Source organism: Belonocnema kinseyi, chromosome 9, assembly GCF_010883055.1.
Source record: "Belonocnema kinseyi isolate 2016_QV_RU_SX_M_011 chromosome 9, B_treatae_v1, whole genome shotgun sequence".
NCBI lineage: Eukaryota > Metazoa > Arthropoda > Insecta > Hymenoptera > Cynipidae > Belonocnema > Belonocnema kinseyi.
Window position 1 is genome coordinate 64795675 of NC_046665.1, and position 20864 is coordinate 64816538.

At 32.7% G+C, this 20864-nt stretch overlaps 1 protein-coding gene across 1 annotated transcript in view; it reads right to left on the minus strand.

The window, feature by feature from the left end:
• LOC117180096 (protein smoothened-like) overlaps positions 1–20864 on the minus strand; it is a 29259-nt gene that overhangs the window by 2234 nt on the left and 6161 nt on the right. The window contains exons 3-6 of the mRNA XM_033372417.1: positions 14058–14230; positions 7828–8168; positions 4951–5152; positions 4695–4865 (exon numbers count right to left, since the gene is read on the minus strand). Of these exons, the coding sequence (XP_033228308.1) occupies positions 4695–4865; positions 4951–5152; positions 7828–8168; positions 14058–14230 (887 nt within the window). The remainder of the gene's footprint in view (positions 1–4694; positions 4866–4950; positions 5153–7827; positions 8169–14057; positions 14231–20864) is intronic.

The window sequence follows — 20864 nt, forward strand, 5'->3', positions numbered from 1 at the left end:
TGTGTAGTGATCCTGCCCATGGCACTTTAGCACTTGGGGGTTACGAAGCTGTCATAATGGCCTCTCGGGGACACCGGACAACATCCCTGAGTAATGAGTCTTACCCCTGCATGTGGGGCTCTGCAGGGGCGAACATTTTATTTCTCTAGCTACTCGTGGGAACAAAATGGATCACGTAAAAACAAAACCAAAGGAAGAAGGAGATAAGGAGGTGGCGAAGGGGGGAGAGGGATTGGTTCCTAATGCGTCTAAAATAACCCTTACCTCCCAATCTGTCTCCGGTAAGCCAAACTTAGGTGGCGGCTGTGCTTCCAGCTCTCCCAGGAGCTGAGGGGTTGACGGTCACTCTGAATGAGGCTATGGAAACGGGTGCGGCCAATGAGTCCTTCAAAATGAATAAACGCATAAACGGTTCCCTGAAAAGGAGATTGAAGAGGCAAGCGCTGCGGGCCAGTCGAGCAGCTGCGGAAGCTCGAACATTGGTGACTACAACGCCGATAGCTAGCACTGAGGACTAGAAGATTGAAAGGGGCTTAGAGGTCACCTTACGGGGAGGGGGGCTAAGTCTGTGAAGAGGCACCAGGCAGTCCAGAATTCGACGAACAGGAAGTCGTTGGAGCCTGGATTGACAACCGTTCAGAGGGCTCTTCAGGGAGGATACCTAGAGGGCGCTCGAAAGAGTGTCCCCAGATCAATGGCCAAAAATCAAGACCGTCTTCTGTACGGGAAGGATCTTTGTACTTGTTGCAACCGACCCAGCGGCTAAAGCTTGGATACACAAGGCTGTGGTCGAAATAAGGCCTTGGGAAGGTGCAGAACTTAAGATGGGTGGAGCTGAGTTGCTTCAAAAGATGGTGAGAGCTAGTTCCTGAGTAAACTGGAAGATCCTTCTTTGGTCCTTCGGCGGTTGGAGGCATTTCAAACCTCACTTAAGACAGTATCCTGGTGAACCATCAGGCACGATAGGCCTCTGAAATAGGACACAGCCGGAGGACTCAAGCATCTACTAGTTGTGCAAATTCCGGAGTCTCAGGTGAGCAATCTTGCGGTCCTCAACAACAGGCCCTTCTGCCACTTTGGATAGATCTACTTTAGGGTTGTCGTCCAGGGACAGGAGGAACCTGTCGGAACACAGAAAAATCGGAAGCAGACTGATATGAGTGCTCCCGGTCTAACTATTACCCAAATTGACTTGCAATACAGAAACGGCGCCTCTGCAAGTTTTGCAGAGGGACGTGGATACGAAGCACACAATTATCTCGTTAATCCATTATCCTTGGTTAGTTCAAGATACCATTAGGGGTTTAGGGGCGGGGTTGGGTTTTGTTATAGGGACCCTAAGGCGGCCAATAAAAGGGCTTGCATACTGGCAAAGGGAGTCAACGTCATCCCTGCTGCTTGAGCTATTTTGAGAGACCTAATTTTAATAGTCACGGATTTTAAAGGAATAGGAAGGATAGCCATGAGAGCGGCTTATTTTCAATATGTCAGCGATACCAACCCACCAGTGCAGGTACATACACTGGTGAAATATTGCAAGGTAAGAACTCCTCCTCTTCTGATGGGGTGTGATGCTAACTCGCATCATACTTTGTGGGGCAGCACAGACATCAACTCAAGAGGTAATGATCCACTGGAATACCTAATCACAACTAATTTAGAAATTCTTAACATTCATTTACCACTCTCTGTACAAGTAGTTTGACAGATAAAATGAAGAAATAGAGTCTCAGATTAACACACTCTTTCAAGTCACTCACAGATAGAGTTCGATTTGGAATAGATTTTACCTGCGGGCCCTAAATCCGCAAAAAATCCAAGAAGAACGGATTGGGATTAGTTTTTCAAGGAACTACGGAGTGCACTTTTAGAGCTGCCCAGGTCAATCACGTGTATATTCTGAATATGGTAGCCGAGATTTTTACAGAAACCATCAAACCTACTTATGAAAGTAATTGTCGTCCTATTAGAGTCAGAAAGGCTAGGGAGACACACTGGTGGAAAGGGAAACTCGTAGAGCTTCGTAGGGAAACCAGAAAGAGGTTCAGACGTGCCAGTACTGGCAAAACGGAGGAAATATAGACCTCATTTACAACGATGGGAGATGAATAAAGGATGGCGATACGTAAGGCAGAGGAACTTTTGCACAGACATCGAGAAAGGAGCAGAGGCGGCCGTACTGAATAAGCTGCTTTTTCGAAATCCAGATGCTATACGCATTTTCCAGACTTTACAAGGTGCGGAGAAAAGGGGGCGACACCTCCGAGGCAACCAAAGCCGCTTGTAGCCCAACTGGGCCAGAAACGGCGGCAAGCCAACGAGATTGTCACCCCATCCAGGGTCAGATGGGCCCTGATGTCTTATAGTCCTTACAAGTCTCCCGGTCTGGATGGCATACATCCAGCCTGCTTACAGAGGGTTGAAGAGATCATCGTAGGGCCGATCGGAAGGCTTGCAAGGGTTAGTCTGACGTTGGGAAATATCCTGAAAGCATGGAGGGGTACGAGAGTAGTATTCATTCCCAAAGTAGGCAAGATCGGTTATACTTCACCCAAGGATTTGCGACACATTAGCCTGACATCTTTGCAACTAAAAACAGTGGAAAGACTCGTGGACAGATATATCCGCGATAAGGTCTTGTCAAGTAGGCCTCTTCACAAGAAGCAACACGCCTATACGGCTGGTCACTCGACCGAAACGGTCTTAAGCGAATCAATAAATCCAATTGAAGGGCAACTGAAGCAGAAGGTTCCCGCGATTGGAACCGTTATGGACATCGAGGTATGGGGAGCCTTCAACTACACCTCTGGAGAGGTGATCAGGGTGGCCGTTATTGCACATGGTATGCCTGTTGCAGTCATGGAATGAACCTTCCGCATGCAGGAAGGTATTTTATCGACCATGCTGTGGTGTTTGGTACTGGATGGACTGCTTCATCTGCTCACGAGTCAGGACCACCACGTTATAAGCTATGCGGACGATATACTGGTTGCCTTGGGTGGCCAGCATCTGTATGCGCTCTTCGGAGTAATGCAGCAAATACTGAGAATACTAGATTCGTGATTCAAGAAGACTAGACTGTCGGCCAATTCGAGTAAGTCGGACGCGTTTGTATTCACCAGAAGGTATAAGCAAGGAACCATGAGTACATTGAAACTAAGAGGACAACTGGAAATCAAAGAACGAGCTATATATCTAGGAGTCATTCTATATAAGAAGCTGTAATGGAATAAGCACCTGGGAAATAAGTTCAAGAAGCTAGTAGCAACTCTATGGCTCTGTAGGAGAGCCATAGGGAAAATATGGGACTTGAAACCGCAAACACATATGTGGATCTACACAGTGATCTTGGAACCTAGGCTAACTTATGCGGCGGTAGTCTGGTGAAGCAGGGTCGAACTGTCTACTGTGAGGTCTTGACTGGAAAGGATCAAAATACTGATTCCGAAGAGGCATCACTGGTGCCTCGAAGTCGACAACCACGATGGCTCTGGGGGCACAAATAGGTTTCGAGCCCCTCCATCTCACCATCAAAGCTGTGGCTGCGAAAGCGGCCTGGAGATTAAATATGGTAAACGAGAGTAGTATCTCGACAATAGTGCGGATACCAATCAAAATCGCGAGAAGGCCGATATTGAACATGCTCAGGGACAAAACGTCCACTCGCTGCTGCCTCTTCGGAAAGAAATATCGAGTTGGTCTATCCAGGAAAGAGGAATGGACTGACAGTGAGGCACACCTGTCCAGTGATGGATACAACTGGTTTACAGATGGCTCCAGGAGTAAGGAGAATGCAGGAACCGGTGTATATCGTAGAAGGAATGGAATGGGCTTTACAATTGAAATCGGGTCCTACACGACAGTTCTACAATCTGAGATTATGGCCATGCTCCAGTGCGCCTATAAGGCAACGGAGCATAGCAACAAAAGAAACATCCGTATCTGCTCAGACAACAGGGCTGATATAATGGCCCTGAATGGAACAACGACAACGTCACTACTAGTATGGGAGTGCTTTGAGGCACTGAATAAGCTATCGGAAGAAAACTAAATTACTCTGCTTTGGATCCCTGGACACAGCCCCATCAGGGGCAATGATATATCGGACAGCCTAACCAAAGTAGCAGCAACAGACAATTTTACTGGACTCGATCCAGTTGTAGGTATTTCCAGTAGGTTATTTACTAAAGAAATTAACAGTTGATTGACCAAGGAACATCAGAATGAGTGGGGTTTGGTCTCTGGTTACAGACAGGCTAAAATACTCTTTGGCTCAAAGCTAAACTCTAACCGAACGAAGGAAATACTCAAGTTCAGGAGAAACGAAAACAAAGTCCTAACAGACATTTTTATATGACAAGGAAACCTGGGGTATCACATACATAAAATAGGGCTTGAAAAAAGTCTGCAGTGTCTCCCTATGAAAAGGGCTAAGGGGTCACGCTTAGGATCATAAGGTGACGCAACGAGATCACCCAAGCCTCAGAGGCGGTTACGATGTCATCCCAGAATAATAATAATAATAACAATAATAATAATAATAATAATAATAATAATAATAATAAAAAGTTTTCTAGAAATTCTTCGAAAATCTCTAAAAATGCTATTGCACTGTGACAAGCAAAAAAAAGATAATAAAGTGAATACAGTTTTCTATAATAACAAAATTATAAAAAGATTGGTTCATTGCTCACCTTCGAAAAAATCTGACCCAGATGTCAATAGCCGATCTAGTCCAGGCCCAAGAAGACATCAGGATGCCAGCAAAGAAGTGGCTTAACAAGTGAACTTGCAATTTTCCTAAAGTTGGCTTAGATTCCATTTTGCAGTCTGATAAATCTGTGTATTTCGTTGTTATTGAACACCTATCAATAAGATTGTTGTTAATATTTTAAGAAATAATTGACCCCTTTGTGTTTTCTATATTGAAAAATATATCTTTCAACATACATCATGCACTTCCTGAAGCTCTGATTCCATTCCTCCGAGTGATAAAAATCATAAATATGACAATAAATTGTAACAAAGACCGCAATGAACATAAATGCGGAAAATAGGCCCATTCTCATAATAGCTGCTCGTATTTTGGAACTTGCATGTTCCGATATATAATCTTCACTACCCCTTTTAGTTCGAATCAGGGTCAACAATGCTGGAAATAAAATTAATAATCAGTTCTTAATACATAAAAAATAGGGTAGCTCAAATAAAAAAAAATCTTTAATTTGGGTAAAAAGCAAATGTGGATTGTTCCCAAACGTAAGAAAATCGTACTTCCACACATGTGTTCATTTTTTCTCTTTAAAAATGGTAAATAAACCCTTAAAAAAGTACGCAAGTAAAATAATTACTTGAATTTTGTTGGATACAAAACAGTTGTCAGAAAGCTCCATTACGGGGCATTACGTCTTAATGATTGATTTCCCAGTGGGCACAAAGTTTGGCGACGTCTTTACGACATCGTTACGACATATTTACGACACCGAAACGACATGGACATAGGATGTCGTAAATATGTCGTAAAAATGTTGTAACGACGTCGTAAAGACGTCGCCAAATTTTGTGCCCACTGGGTTGGCAATTGAATATAACCAGTTTTATATCATTTAAGTACAAATGAGTTTCTGAAAAAATATTTTTAGAATCTTGTGTTTTATACGTGTTTGAAATAATCCTCAAGGGGAAAAAACTACCGAAAACGCAAAAAAAAATTATTTCACGTAGTGTATTAAAATATATTTTGCTTGGTTCAAGACTCATTCAATATTCCTTAGAAAAGACTATTAAATTTCAGAGATCTAAAAATTCCAAACAAATTGAAAAAATATATTTTTTCCATACGCATAAAATCAATTTAAATAACTTTAATTTATGCTTAATTCCACACAGAAAGTTTGCAATGCCATTACCAATGCATCTAATCCTTTTTAGATATCTTGGTGCAGCCTACTGTTTATTATTTTTAAAGCTGGGTTGTTAACTTTTGTATACCTTTTAATTTTACAATTTTAAATTCGAAGCATATGAAATTTATTTTGAGACCTTCAAACATAAAAAATTTTACTACAACCAAATGATAATTCTTCAATCTTAAATTAAAACCCTTGAAATTCAATAGTTGAATAATCAGTTTAAAACTATATATGTTAACTAAAAGAAAGAAATATGCAAAAAAATAGATCAATCTTCAACCAAGCAATTAAATTTATACCAAAAGGGACGAATTTTAGAACCAAGAAAACGAATTTTCAGACAAGAAGATTAATTTTCTAAAAAAAGTAGATTTTCAAACAAATAGTTCCATTTTAAACTTAAATGGTAAATTTCAACCACAAAATGAAACCTAATTTTGAGTAATAAAAATTGATTTGCAGCACAAAAAAAAACAATTTGAACAAAAGACATATTTTCCAAAACCAAAGAAATGAATTTTCAACAAGAAAAAAACTTTTCAGTCAAGAAAGAACAAAACTTAATAAATAAAATTTTTAACAAAGTAGTGTAATGTGATACCAAATTATTGAAGTTCAACCAAAATGATGGAGTTTTAAAACAAGAGGGATTAAACTTCAACGAAAGACTGTTCCATCATCAACCAAATAATTGAATTTTTAATTTAATAAGTCGAATGTTTTAGAAAGAAGTTGACTTTCAAACCAAGAAACATAAATTTCCAACACAAAAGTTAATTCTTAATTAAGAAAGACAATATTAGAATTTTATATACTCATAAATTCATTTTAGACCAAAAATTTGCATTTACAACCAAGAATTTAAATTTCTTAAGCCAAAAAGAAGACTTTTTCACAAGAGATTTGATTCTTTAACCAAAATTTTTTATTTAAAATAAAAAATAGTTTAATTCAACAAAAAAAAAACATTTTCAGGAATTAAAATAGTGGAATTTTTAATTTAAAAAATTGTCTACTAAAGGAAACGAACACGTTTTTAAATAGTTAAATTTTCAATCAAAGATTTTAATTTTTAAGAAAGTTATATTCTTTACAAAATAGTGGACTCTTCAATCAAATACTACAAAGATGGATTCTCGAAAAAATGTAATGAAGTGAAAATCTTCAATAGCCCTCCCTTCTATATCCTTTCCGAGAATCGACGCCGCGCCGCATGTAGGTGTAACAGGTGCTGCGCGGGGTGCGCGGGATCAGCGGCTGTCACTCAGGCGAGCAGTCAGGCGTGAACAAACAAAAGCGGAGCAGGCTATAATGAGTTGGTTGCCACCCACCGTCAGCCCCGAAATCGGGGCTATAGAAGAGTTTCACTGTAGTTGATATTTCAACCAAAAAAGTTGGAACTTATACAAAAGAGATACATTTTAAACCCAAGAAGGTGAATTTTCCACCAAGAAGATTAATTTTCTAACAAAAGATAAATTTTCAATTAAAAAATATTATTTTTCAACAAAAAAAAAAACGAATTAAAAATGAGAAATATTTTTAACCAAAGAGTTAAATTTTCAACTAAAATGATTGACTTTCAACAAACTGTTGGACAACAAAATAATTAGATTTGAAATATTTTAATGGAGTTCTTTTTGAAAAGTTGCAATTTGAACAAAATCGGGAATAAATGAAAAACTATGAAATATTTTCGACTGCAGCTGCGTGAATTTTTAACCGTGATAAAATGAGCAATTTATTATTAAAAAGTTTCAAGGACTTTTTCAGGTTTTCAAGGATTTTCAGGACGCTAGGCACTATATTTAAAGAAAAAGGGCAATTTGAAAAAAGGGAGAAACTCAGGGAAAATAGGGGAAATCCTGTGTACTGTGTGATGAAAAAAGGAAGCGATGTGCAAGAAAATACGTACCTCGGAATAAAAAGAATCCCCCGATCAGCAGGACAAGTCCCAAGGGTACCAGCAAAAACCAAACTCTCGCTGAGTGATTGAAGTAACCGACAAAACAAATTCCTGTTACGCTATTTCCGTCGATTTCGCCTAAAGCCATGATGGTAACAGTCAACATTAGAGGTAAGCACCAAGCCATGAGGTGAAGATAAGGCGCCTTTTTGTCGATTTTGTCCTGGATTTTATGCAGCGCTTGGAAATTCATATGCCACGCATAAGTTAAAATAACGAACCATACCATAGCTGCTACCATAGAGTAATACACCAGCACAAATACTACTACACATGAAAGATTTCCAGCACTGAAAAAAGGCGTCATTAATATAAGCATTACTTTTTGCAAACAAAAAATACAACTATAATATGTCTATCAGACCTCAGACTCACTTCAGAGATTAACAATGTGTAAATAGTGTTACAAGTATTAAAAATGAATATCAATGTTTACTTAAAATGTTATTCTTTAAAACATAAATAATCACTGCCGTGATTTGAAAACCCACTGTTAACTGGAAAGAATCGAAAAATGAGATTTCTATATCGTTAAAATCGTGAAAAAAATATAAAACAATTATTAAAATAATTTTTCCAAATTGTTAATGACTTTTTAAATCATTATTTCTAAATTTTGGGAAAACGCTGTTAAGTAAAAATAATTTTTCTAAATCGCTTCAATTGTTTAATGTGGAAAAAATATTATGCACACTTCCAAAGAAAATTAATTAAATTATTTTTCAATTCGAGCCGTAACTGCCCGCTACAGCAAAAATAAAAAGATGATATGCAAATTAGTCAAGAACAACAAAAAGAAACTTTAGGAAATGAATTAGAATCTGCGATACACGCGACTAAAGCTTCGAAGAGTTTTCGTCGATTTTCTCGACTTCTTTCATTTTGCAGATAACGTTGTTTCATGAAATCATGGCAGATAAAGATTCCTGTTCATTTATTGCTGGCTTTCCTTTTTTTCTCGTTTTTTCACTTAAATGCGAACTGAATTAATGGGACCCAATAAGAAAATCTAACTATTTGTTGTTAAAAGCTACTTATTTTCAGTTGAAAAGTCTTCTATTAAATTTGTAGTTAAAAATTCATTTTTTTATTTACAAATTTTTTTATATGGTTCAAACTTGAACTATTTTGTGGAAAATTGAACTTTTTTACTATAAAAATCTAATTTTCGGTTAGAAAAATTTCTAATTTGCAGAAAATTTAACTAGTTGCTTGAAAATGATTATATTTTGATAAAAATCTGTTTTCTTTGGTGGAAAATTAATTTTTTGGATGAAAATACAACTGTTTCGTTAAAAATATCTTAAATCCGTTTTAGTTGAGGAATGAAGTATTTTGTCGAAAATTCGTCTAGATTAAATCCAACTATTATCTACTTTAAATTATAACATTTATTAGCTGAAATTTGAAATATCAAATATTACATTTTTCGTTAACAATTCATCTATTTAGGTAGAAAATTCAATTTCTTGGCTGAAAGTTGAACTGCTTTCTTAAATGTTCACTTTTTTTGGTGCAAGATTCATAATTTTAGTTGAAAATTCGTTGTTTTGTTTTTGTTAAAACTTTTTTTTAAACAGAAAATTAAAGAAATAAAATAAAATTTGGACTGACATTACATACATTGTTCAAATTATTTAGTTGAAAATGTATGTAACTTGCTGAAAATACGTCTTTTTTGTACAAAATTAATCTTTTTGGTGGAAAATTCAACTAATTGGTTACAAATTTACACAGAAAAAACTGAAGTTAAATTTTGTTGCATGTAAAATTTCCAGTTGATAAAGTTTACATGCTATTTGGCGAAAGTTTATCCTACGACGGAATAAAAGCTGTCGTCTGCTACGGCATCCTTAGCAGCAATGGGAAAACGGCAAAGTATGAGTGAATTCGAGCTATAAATCGGGACACCAGATTTAAAACAACTAAGAAAGAAAAGTTAGAATTTGTTGCAGCAAGTGAAAAAATTTCGGTAACACATGTACAATCAGCAACAGAAAATACGAAAAAATAATTTGTTCTTACTGATATACCTCGTCCGAAATCAATTAGATTATTGTTGACGCATTAGAACTTACAAAAAGCAACTGACAGATGGGATTGATGGGAATCCCCAGTTCTCCCCAATTTAATGGAGTTAAACGACGACAGGGACAGGTAGCGCTGAGATCGCAATTCTTGCTACATCGCGAATAAAAATGGAGCGATTATATGGCGAAAGATTATCCAGGCACGGTTAAAAATTGGAAATTATCTTCGATTCATGTAAAGTTTATTCGGCAAGGTCAATTTTTGTTGTGGTGAATCTTTCGCCCGAAATCGATGTAAACTTTATCTCTCGTTTTTTCTGTGTTGAAATCTCATCTTTTTGGCTTTAAAATTAAACAATTGAGATGAATTTTTTTAACTCACTGAAAAATCGTTCTTGGTTGATAATTCATGTTTTTTGGATAGAAATGGACCTTAAAAAGGGGTGGTACGTGGCTTAAAAGTGCACAAGAAGAACTTTACGTAATTTATGCATGATCCCTAAACAGCCATTTCGAGATAATTTTCCAGTTAAGAAATAGTGGTATTAACGAACAATTGTGAGGAAATAGTGTCTTTAGTGTATTTTTATTCTTGAAATAATAGGCAAATTGTGTTATTATCAAAAAAAAAAGTGGAAAATATCGTCAATAGTGTGGTGAGTCCGAGGAAAATTTACATTTTGTGTCCTTTATAACACGTGTAAAGTATGAAATAGATCGATCGATATAATTTGCAAAGAGTTCACAGACCAAAATGATCGTAACAAAGGAGACATAGGATGATTTTTCATGAAAATAGGGGAATAATAAAAGCATGCATTTGTTTTAAATAAAATTAAAGTAGGTACTATATTACATTTGATATGGAACGCTTTAAACTCCCAAGATTTTCATTTGAAATACATTGCATTTTTAACAAAATAAGTGAATTTTCGACCAAAAAAGTTTATTATTCTAGCTAGATAGTTGAATGTTAAAAAAAAAACAGTTGATTTTGAAATCCGAAAAGATGAACTTTTAACAAAAGTTCATTTTCAACCACGAAATATGAATTGTTTACCAAATAATTAATTTTGAAAAAATGAACCAAATAATTAAGTTTGCAACCAAAAAAATTAAATGCCTCACAAAAACAGTTGCAATTCCAACCAGAAAAAGGGCAATTTTAAACAAAAACGTTCTTTTTTAGCCTATAAAGATGACTTTTCTACCCAAAAAATGACGTCTTAACTAAAAATATAAAAAATGATATTTCAACGAAAAATGAGATTAATTTTTTATTTAAAAAAACAGTTCAATTGCACATGGATTTTCAATTAAATTGTTTGTTTTTCAAATAAAGAACATTAATTTTGAACAAAAAATAAAGTATTTTTTCAATTTTCAACTAAAAAAACTCGAATTTTTAACAAAATAGTTCACTCTTGAACCAATTGATGAATTTTCAACCAAGCAGTTGATTTTTAATAAAAAAATATGTGTTCTCAACGGAAAACTAATTAGTTGAATTTTCAAACAAAGAAGATGAATTCTCATTGAAAAATCTATTAGTTGATCATTTAACCAAAAGAAGATTTTAATTTAAAATTTTTAAAAACAGTTGTATATAACTAAAAAATACGGCTTTTCAAAAAACCATTTGATCTTTGTAACCAAACAATATTATTCGGTCAAGAAAGAAAACAAGTTTCAACTAAATTGTTGGATTTTAAATAAATTAAATTAAATAACCAAAAAAGATGAATTACCAATAAAAAACTTAATTAATTAAACGAAAATGGCATGGCTAAATCATCAGTTAAAAATATTAATGTTCAACTAAAAAAAAATGAATTTTTGACAAAAAAGTTCAATCTTCATCCAATAAAATGAATTTTTATCAAAGTGGTTCAACGTTCAACCAATAGTTGAACTTTCAACCGAAAATTGATGCTTTTTTAACTAAATAATAAAATAATATTTATAATTTAGAAAGCTTTGATAAATTATATTACAAGATATTCTTAAATATCTCATCACTATCAAATAATAAAACAAGTAAATAATACTAAAATTTTAATGAATCATTTCTTGAATTTTTGTTACTAAAGGCCATGAATTGAAAGAATAATTACGACAAATTTGTATTTAATCTTCTTATGCTTAAAATTCTGTGCATGTTTAACATATTAATGTTTTTAAGCAAATATATTTTCTAGGTGTTAGGGAAATAGTAAGATTGTTCGAAAATAGGGGATTATATTATTGTAAGTGAAATTATTGTGAATATTATAATAAATTCAATTTAAAACGCTTCAAGTTCCTAACACTTCAGTTAAAGTATTGCATTTTCAACAAAACATTTAATTGAACTATCAAATAAGAAAGATCAATTTTCTAAAACTTGAATTTTCCAGTAACAAACATAAATTTTCAAACAAAAATACAAACGCATTTTCAAGAAAATAGATTAATTTTATATACCAAAAAGATAAATTTTCAACCAAGAAGATTAAATTTGTTCTAAAAAAGAAGAATTTTAAACAAAATATTTGAATTTTCATTAAAAACAACAAAAAAATCAACTAAAAGCAAAACATTTCCAACTTGAATTTTTGCAATTTCAGTTTAACTTTAAAGATCACACCTCCAAATACACCTTCAGATATTTTTTGCTGAAAAAAATTAGTGATGTTTAAAGCAATACCAAAGCAAGCAATATTCAAATCCTCAGTGATAATTCAACTATAGGAAAAAAAGTAGATTATGTACCTTCGGTAGTAAAGTTGATGTTTATAGGAGGATGCAGAATTTAACGCCTGACGCACAGGCGAGGACGGCAAAACAGCATCTGAGTGTAAAACAACTTTATTGCCGCGGTGCATACGATACTTTATCTGAAATAGGCATAATAAGAGCTCTTTTTCTGAAAAACGACGCTTGATTGTACCGCGTACGCACGCGCGTGGGACGACGTTGTAAGGGCCCGTCCACAAATTACGTAAGTATCTATTTACATATTTTCGACTCCCTCCTCCCTTCACGTAAGGTACCATAATATTTTCTGCCCCCCCCCCCCCAGCTTACATAATAATTTTTTATATTAAATAGGACGTTATTGACTTTGAACACTACATTTATTAGTCAATTTATGTACATTATACATAAAATTATATAGTACATGAAAGCATTCGAAATGAACATAAGTATTTATACATCGCAACATTAGAAGTCGTACGTTTAAAACGTAAAAATATAAGTAAGAAAAAAAGTACATCAGTCAAATCAGTCAAACCCCACCCCTCTAAACCCTTACGTAATTTGTGGAAGGCCCCTGAGTAAAAAATCCACTTTGTAGTATAACGTACTTTTAAAATGAATTCTTTCCACTCTTTCACTTTTCTTTTACTCCTCACTCACTTCTTCTTCCTTGCTGTCACTTTACGTGCCGCTCGTCGCAACTCGCAGTATAATAAAGTGCTATTTTACTGCCGCTCCGCGGGCAGGTAAAGTTCGCTTATTCTGCCTATTTCAGATAAAATACTTCAAAAGAAAAAACGTAGCCAATCAAGTGAAGTAGTTTAATTTTTAGCAAAATAAATTTCTAAGCAAATTGTAGAATATATATTTTGTAGAAAATATATTCCTTTCATGATGGTTTTCAGTTGTCGGCCTTGGAATTTCGCAATATTTTGTTTTTAACTTTTGGATTTGAAATTTTCTGCAAACATTTTTAAACCATTAAATCGTCATTTAAAGTTATTAATTCTAAATGTTTAATTTTAAAATTCAAATCTGGAAAATGTTCAAATAATAGGGTACGGATTAAAAAATAAAAAGTTACTTGCAATAAAAGTGAAGACCAGGACAAATAATTTAAAAACGACTAAAAATCAATGAGCCCAAAGATTATAAAATGAATAAATATTTCTAAAATCTGAACTACATGGATTTCCCTCTGAAAAAATTCAAACTTTAAGTTTCAGCTAATGAAAGAAGCTCAATATCCTCTTGTCCTTGAACCTCTTGTTCTTGAAAATTATTGCGCAATCTCAAAAGTAATAAAAGTACAAATTAACTGAGTGAATAATATGTCATTCGCGAAAATCTTAACTAAAATATTATTCTATCGATACAAATATATTTATAATCATTTTTATGTTCTTATACCTGGGTTCACTTCTCCTTAAGGTTCCATCTTTTGTACAGACTATTATCTCCCTACTTCCAGGAGTAAATTGTATTAGCCATCCAATGCAGGAAATCATAAAACAGCAATTTATGTAAAAAATTACGACTGCCGGGTACTTATTCGAGCTTCTCCAGTCTACCATAAATGTTAGCTGTAAAAACAGAAATAAGTAAAATGGTAAGTAAGTCAAAGACAATCCAGATTTTATTGAATGTTGAATTTATGTTTAATCAGGGTGTAATAATAATTTTCAACCAATTTGATGAATTTTCCACTTAAATGATGAGTCTTTAACTGGAATAATTTAACTTTAGACAAAAAAGATTATTTTTGAACTAAAATGATGAATCTTTAAAGGGAATAGATGAATTTTCAACCAAAAAGATGAGCTTTCGACCGAGAAGATTAATTTCTACCAATATAGATGAATTTTCAACAATATACATGATCTTTCAACAAAGTCCATGAATTTTCGACTAAAAGTGTACAATTTTCAACCTAGGAAAAAGTAACTATATATAAAAAATTTTAATTTTTGTAAAAACGCCTGGTTATATACTTACATGTGATCTGATCTGACATACGAAAAGAAATTCTAGTGACAAAATTTTCCACAAAGAAAACTAAACAACTTTCAATCATTTTCAAAATTTGTAGAAACTTTTGGTCTCAGCATTCTTAACAAAGCATATAAATAAAAAAGCGTATTTTAAAAAATACTCCAATTTAAAAAAGTTATATAATTATAAAAAAATGGAAAAATATTGTAAATGATAAAGCCGAAAAATTCGCAGATTTAGACGATACCATTACAAAAGCGAATTAAATGCAAAAAAAACATTGAAAGTAATTATTTATGCAAAAATAAATAAATTACCAAGCAAACATTTTCCGAATTTAAAAAAAGATAATCACACCGGAGACGTTTAAGAAGAAGCTATAGAAGAGAAAGATGGAGAAAACGTTGCCGGTCTGTTGCCATTTTTTCAACATTTTTTCAACAGAATACATACTTTTTCTACCAAATAGTTAATTATTGAACCAAAAAGATGAATTTTCGACTAAGAAGATTAATGTTTTATCAACAACAACAAAAAACGAAATATAAATTTATCCAATATACAGGATAAGGTTTGAACTAAAAATAAAATAGTTAAATTTTCAGACAAAAAAATTTGTTTAAAAATTTAATTTCAACAAAGTTTTTAAATTTTCAACTAAATTGTTGAATTTTCGATCAAGAAGATTAATGTTCTACAAAAAAAGGGAATTTTCAACCAAATTATTTAATTTTAAAGTAAAAAAGATGATCTATCTACAAAAAAGTTGAATTTTTAACCCCAAAATTTAATTTTTAGAACAAAAAATTTAATTTTCAACCAAATCGTTTCATTTGCTATCAAATTGTTGGATTTTCAAGCTAAAAAGATTAATGTTTTGCAAAGTAGAAGTTTTAACATGAAAGTTCATTTAAGTGAAAACAGTTGAATTTTTAACTATAAATTATGAAACCTTATTAAATTTTTTTTTTTATAAAGTAGTTCAACTTTAAGTCAAATAATCGACTTTTTAAACGAAAAGATTATTTTTAACGAAGGATGTAACAGTTAATATTTCAACCAAACAATTGCATTTTTAACCAAAAAGGATTAATTTACAGTCAAGTAGATTAAATTTGACCAAGAAAGACGAATTTTTAACAAACTGCATGAATTTTCAACAACAAAATTGAATTTAAAATATTAAAAGAAAAGTTTTTAACCAAACCAAATGGAATGGAATATAGTTGAGTTTTCAACAAAATAATTATATTTCAACCAAATAATAGCATATTTAACCAAACGAGATCTATGAAGTTTATAATTAATTATTTTACTTGTATTTGTGCTTATAGTTATTAATTATCTACTGTAGGGTGGTCTCCCTTACCTATAGGCAGTAAAGTTGAACTTTATACGAGGATGATATCCGAGTATAGAACAACTTTACTGCCGTGTTGCCGACGATACTTTATCTGAAATAGACAGAATAGGCGCTCTTTTTCTGTAAAATAGCGCTTGATTGTACGGCATACGCACGCGCGTGGGACGACATTGTAAAGAGCCGTCCACAAATTACGTAAGTATCTATTTACACATTTTCGACTCCCTCCTCCCTTCACGTAAGATACCATAATATTTTCGTGACCCCCCCCCCATCTTACGTAATAATTTTTGATATTAAATAGGACGTTATTGACTTTGAACACTACATTTATTAGTCAATTTATGTACATTATACATAAAATTATATAGTACGTGAAAGCATTCGAAATGAATATAAATATTTATATATCGCAACATTAGAAGTCATACGTTTAAAACATAAAAATATAAGTAAGAAAAAAAGTACATCAGTCAAATCAGTCAAACCCCACCCCTCTAAACCCTTACGTAATTTGTGGACGGCCCCTGAGTAAAAAATCCACTTCGTAGTATAACGTACTTTTAAAATGAATTCTTTCCACTCTTTCACTTTTCTTTTACTCCTCACTCACTTCTTCTTCCTTGATGTCACTTTACGTGCCGCTCGTCGCGGTACAATAAAGTGCAATTTTACTGCCGCTCCGTGGGCAGGAAAAGAGCGGTTACTCCACCTATTTCAGATAAAATGCTATAACTGCGGTAAGAAGTTGCAAGTGTGGCTAATTGCGACCATTGCCAACGTCATTATATCCAAGATTTTTCCAAAAAAAATTTATATATCAGTGAGAAGTACCATAGTATACCATATAATATCGTAGTACACCGTAGTATAAGTTGGTACGAAATAATGTATATCATACCGTATCATATATTATGATAGTATACCATACTGAATCATATAGTAATGTATTGCATCATAATGCATCATACAGTAGCATATTGTGTCATATTGTATTATTTTGTATCGTATTGCATCATAGTGTATAGTAATATATCATATTCCATCATATTATATTATATTGTATCTCATTGTATGGTATTATATCATATTTTATAATAGTGTATTATATCTCATGATACTGTACAAAATTCTATCATATTGCGCGATACACAGTGATAAGTTCTGACACCTACTGTATAACATTGTACCACATTGTAAGATGCACTGTTATACAGGGTGGACACGCTGGGGCTTACATGCATGGCGCACTTGATGCTACCAGAATTGCACAAGAGCTGAGAAGAAGCCATTGTACAGGGGTATTTTCATATTTCGCGCCTTTTAAGTTGCGTTCGGATCGACCATTTGGTCAAGCCCGTGCATCTTCGCATCAAGTTTATCATAGTTTCCATGGTTGCGTTCGAAACTTCAAATGGATACAAGTGTCAAAAAATATAGGTTATATTATGTAGTAATGTTATGCTGAGTGACAAATACTATAAAATAGTAATAATATTCTGCGATCCCAATGGGCGAAGAGTGAATTGTGTTTAACGCTTATTTGCGGCAAAAAAGGTATGTTATGAATATATAGAATACGTATTAAGTAAAGTAAATAAAATATTACATGCGTAAACTTTAAATTGACATTACCTACATCTACTTACAGCGATTAGGACAAACACGTGAATACGAACATAACCTCGAAATAATGACAGATCGGTCCGGCTGGTTTATTATAGTTTCGATTTTTTATTATTTGCCAAAGAAATGTTTTGTGGTTTTGTATGTTTATTACTGACAGTGCCGGCAGTAATAATTTAAACAATAATTACTTAATAATAATTTAAAAAACATCACTTATTAATGATTTTAATAAGTAACACTTTATTCCTGAAATTAATTACTTATTTCCATTGTTTTTTTTTTCACAGATCGATCATAGATGAGATACGAGTACACATCAGGAAATGCAGATGGATTTTGTGCATCCCAGCTGGTTCATTTCAATGAACATCATTGAAAAATCACTACCTCTAGACCTTATCCCAGACTGGGGATTGAGCAGCCTAAAATTAATTCTAATTCAATCTGATGGTATAGGTGTATCAAAAAAATATCTCGAGGTAATTTGTCTTGTCTGAATTTTAATTAATCAAATATTTAGGGATTTTTTTGTATTTTACAAAATGTTTTCTCTAGATCTCATCCTAAAATTTTGTTTGATCAAGAAATAAAATAAATTAGAGACTCGTTGGTGACCGAATTGTATCAGAAATAAATATAGACAAGATATTTTAGGCTAAAATTGTTATTCCATTTTTTAGAAATTATTTTATTTTCGAAATTGCTATCTCTGGATCTGATTTCCAAACTGGCATTCAGTCAGCCTCGACAATTAATTCTAATTCATTTTGATGGTATAGGTTTATCAAAAACATATCTCGGAAAAATTCAGCTTGCCAGAATTTTAATTAATAAAATCTTATGGGATTTTTTTGTATTTTAGAAAATGTTTTTTCTGGACCTTATCCTAAAATTTGGTTTAGTTAACCAACAACATGTTATTCCACTTCTATTTTCGAAATTGCTATCTCTGGATCTGATTTCCAAACTGAAATTCAATCATCCTCAAAAATTAATTATAATTCATTTTGATGGTATAGCTTTGTCAAAAAGATATCTTGAAAAAAATTTAACTTCCTTTAATTTTAATTAATAAAATATTCAGGGATTTTTTTGTATTTTAGAAAATGTTTTCCCTGGAACTCATCCTAAAATTTGGTTTAGTTAACCAACAAAATAAATTAGAGACTCGTTGGTGATAGAATTGTATCATAAATAAATCTAGACAAGATATTTTAGGCCAGACATGTTATTTCAATTTTTTATAAAATTATTCTATTTTCGAAAAATGCTATCTCTGAATCTGATTTCCAAACTGGCATTTAATCAGCCTCGACAATTAATTCTAATTCATTTTGATGGTATAGGTTCATCAAAAATATATCTCGGAATAATTCAACTTTGCCTGAATTTTAATTAATAAAATATTCAGGGATTTTTTTGTATTTTAGAAACTGTTTTCTCAGGACCTTATCCTAAAATTTGGTTTAGTCAACCAATAAAATAAATTAGAGACTCGTTAGTGATAGAATTGTATCAGAAATAAATCTAGACTAGATATTTTAGGCCAGACATGTTATTCCAATTTTTTTTGAAATTATTCTGTTTTCGAAAAATGCTATCTTTGGATCTGATTTCCAAACTGATATTCAATCAGCCTCAAAAAATAATTCTACTTTATTTTGGTGATATAGCTTTGTCAAAAAGATATCTTGAAGAAATTTAACTTGCTTGAATTTTAATTAATAAAATATTCAGGGATTTTTTTATATTTTATAAAATGCTTTCTCTGGACCTCATCTTAAAATTTGGTTTGATCAACCAGTAAAATAAATTAGAGACTCGTTCGTGATAGAATTGTATCAGAAATTAGTCTAGATATAATATTTTACTCCAGAATTGTTATTCCAATTTTTTTAGAAATTATTCTATTTTTGAAAAATGCTATCTCTGGATCTGATCTCCAAACTGGCATTTAATCAGCCTCGAAAATTAATTCTAATTCATTTTGATGTCATAGGTTTATCAAAAAGATATCTCGAAGAAATTTAACTTGCTTGAATTTAAATTAATAAAATATTTAGGGATTTTTTTTGTATTTCAGAAAATGCTTTCTCTGAACCTCAACCTAAAATTTGGTTTTAGCAACCAATAAAATAAATTAGAGACTCGTTTGTGATCGAATTGTATCGGAAATAAATCTAGACAAGATATTGTAGGCCAGAATTGTTATTCCATTTTTTTAGAAATTATTCTATTTTCGAAATTCCTATCTCTGGATCTTATTTCCAAACTGGCATTTAGTTAGCCTCGAAAATTAATTCTAATTCATTTTGATGATATAGGTGTTCCAAAAAGATATCTCGAAGAAATTTAACTTGCCTGAATTTTAATTAATAAAATATTTAGGGATTTTTTTGTATTTTAGAAAATGTTTTCTTTGGACCTCATCCTAAAATTTGATTTGACCAACCAATAAAATAAATTAGAGACTTGTTAGTGTAGCAGAAATAGATGCATACATTATTGGTATCTTGTCAGAAAATACAAATTTTTTAGTGTAATTGAAATTTACTCGAAATGTTATTTTAGTGTATTTCATTGAGTTATCGTTTAAGCTCAAATTATGCCGTTAGAAATGAAGACACCAATTCCGTAAATTTTATTTCAGAATCCCTAAATATTTCATTAATTTAAATTCAGGCAAGTTAAATTTCTTCGAGATATCTTGTTGATAAAACTATACCATCAAAATGAATTAGAATTAATTTTCGAGGCTGATTGAATGCTTGTTTGGAAATCAGATCCATAGATAGGAATTTCGAAAATAGAATAATTTCTAAAATAAATGGAATAACAACTCTAGCCTAAATTATCTTGTCTAGATTTATTTCTGATACAATTCTATCACAAACGAGTCTCTAATTTATTTTATTGCTTGACTAAACTAAATTTTATGATGAGGTCCAGAGAAAACATTTTCTAAAATACAAAAAAATCCCTGAATATTTTATTAATTAAAATTCAGGCAAGCTGAATTTTTCCGAGATATTTTTTTGATAAACCTATACCATCAAAATGAATTAAAATGAATTTTCGAGGCTGATTGAATGAAAGTTTGGAAATCAGATCCAGAGATACGAGGGTAGTTCAATAAGTCCTTAGAATGAAGTATAAAAACAACTTTTTTTGGGTAAATTTTTTTTTTATTTTTCAACATAATCTCCTTGGAGCTCTATACACTTGGTCAATCG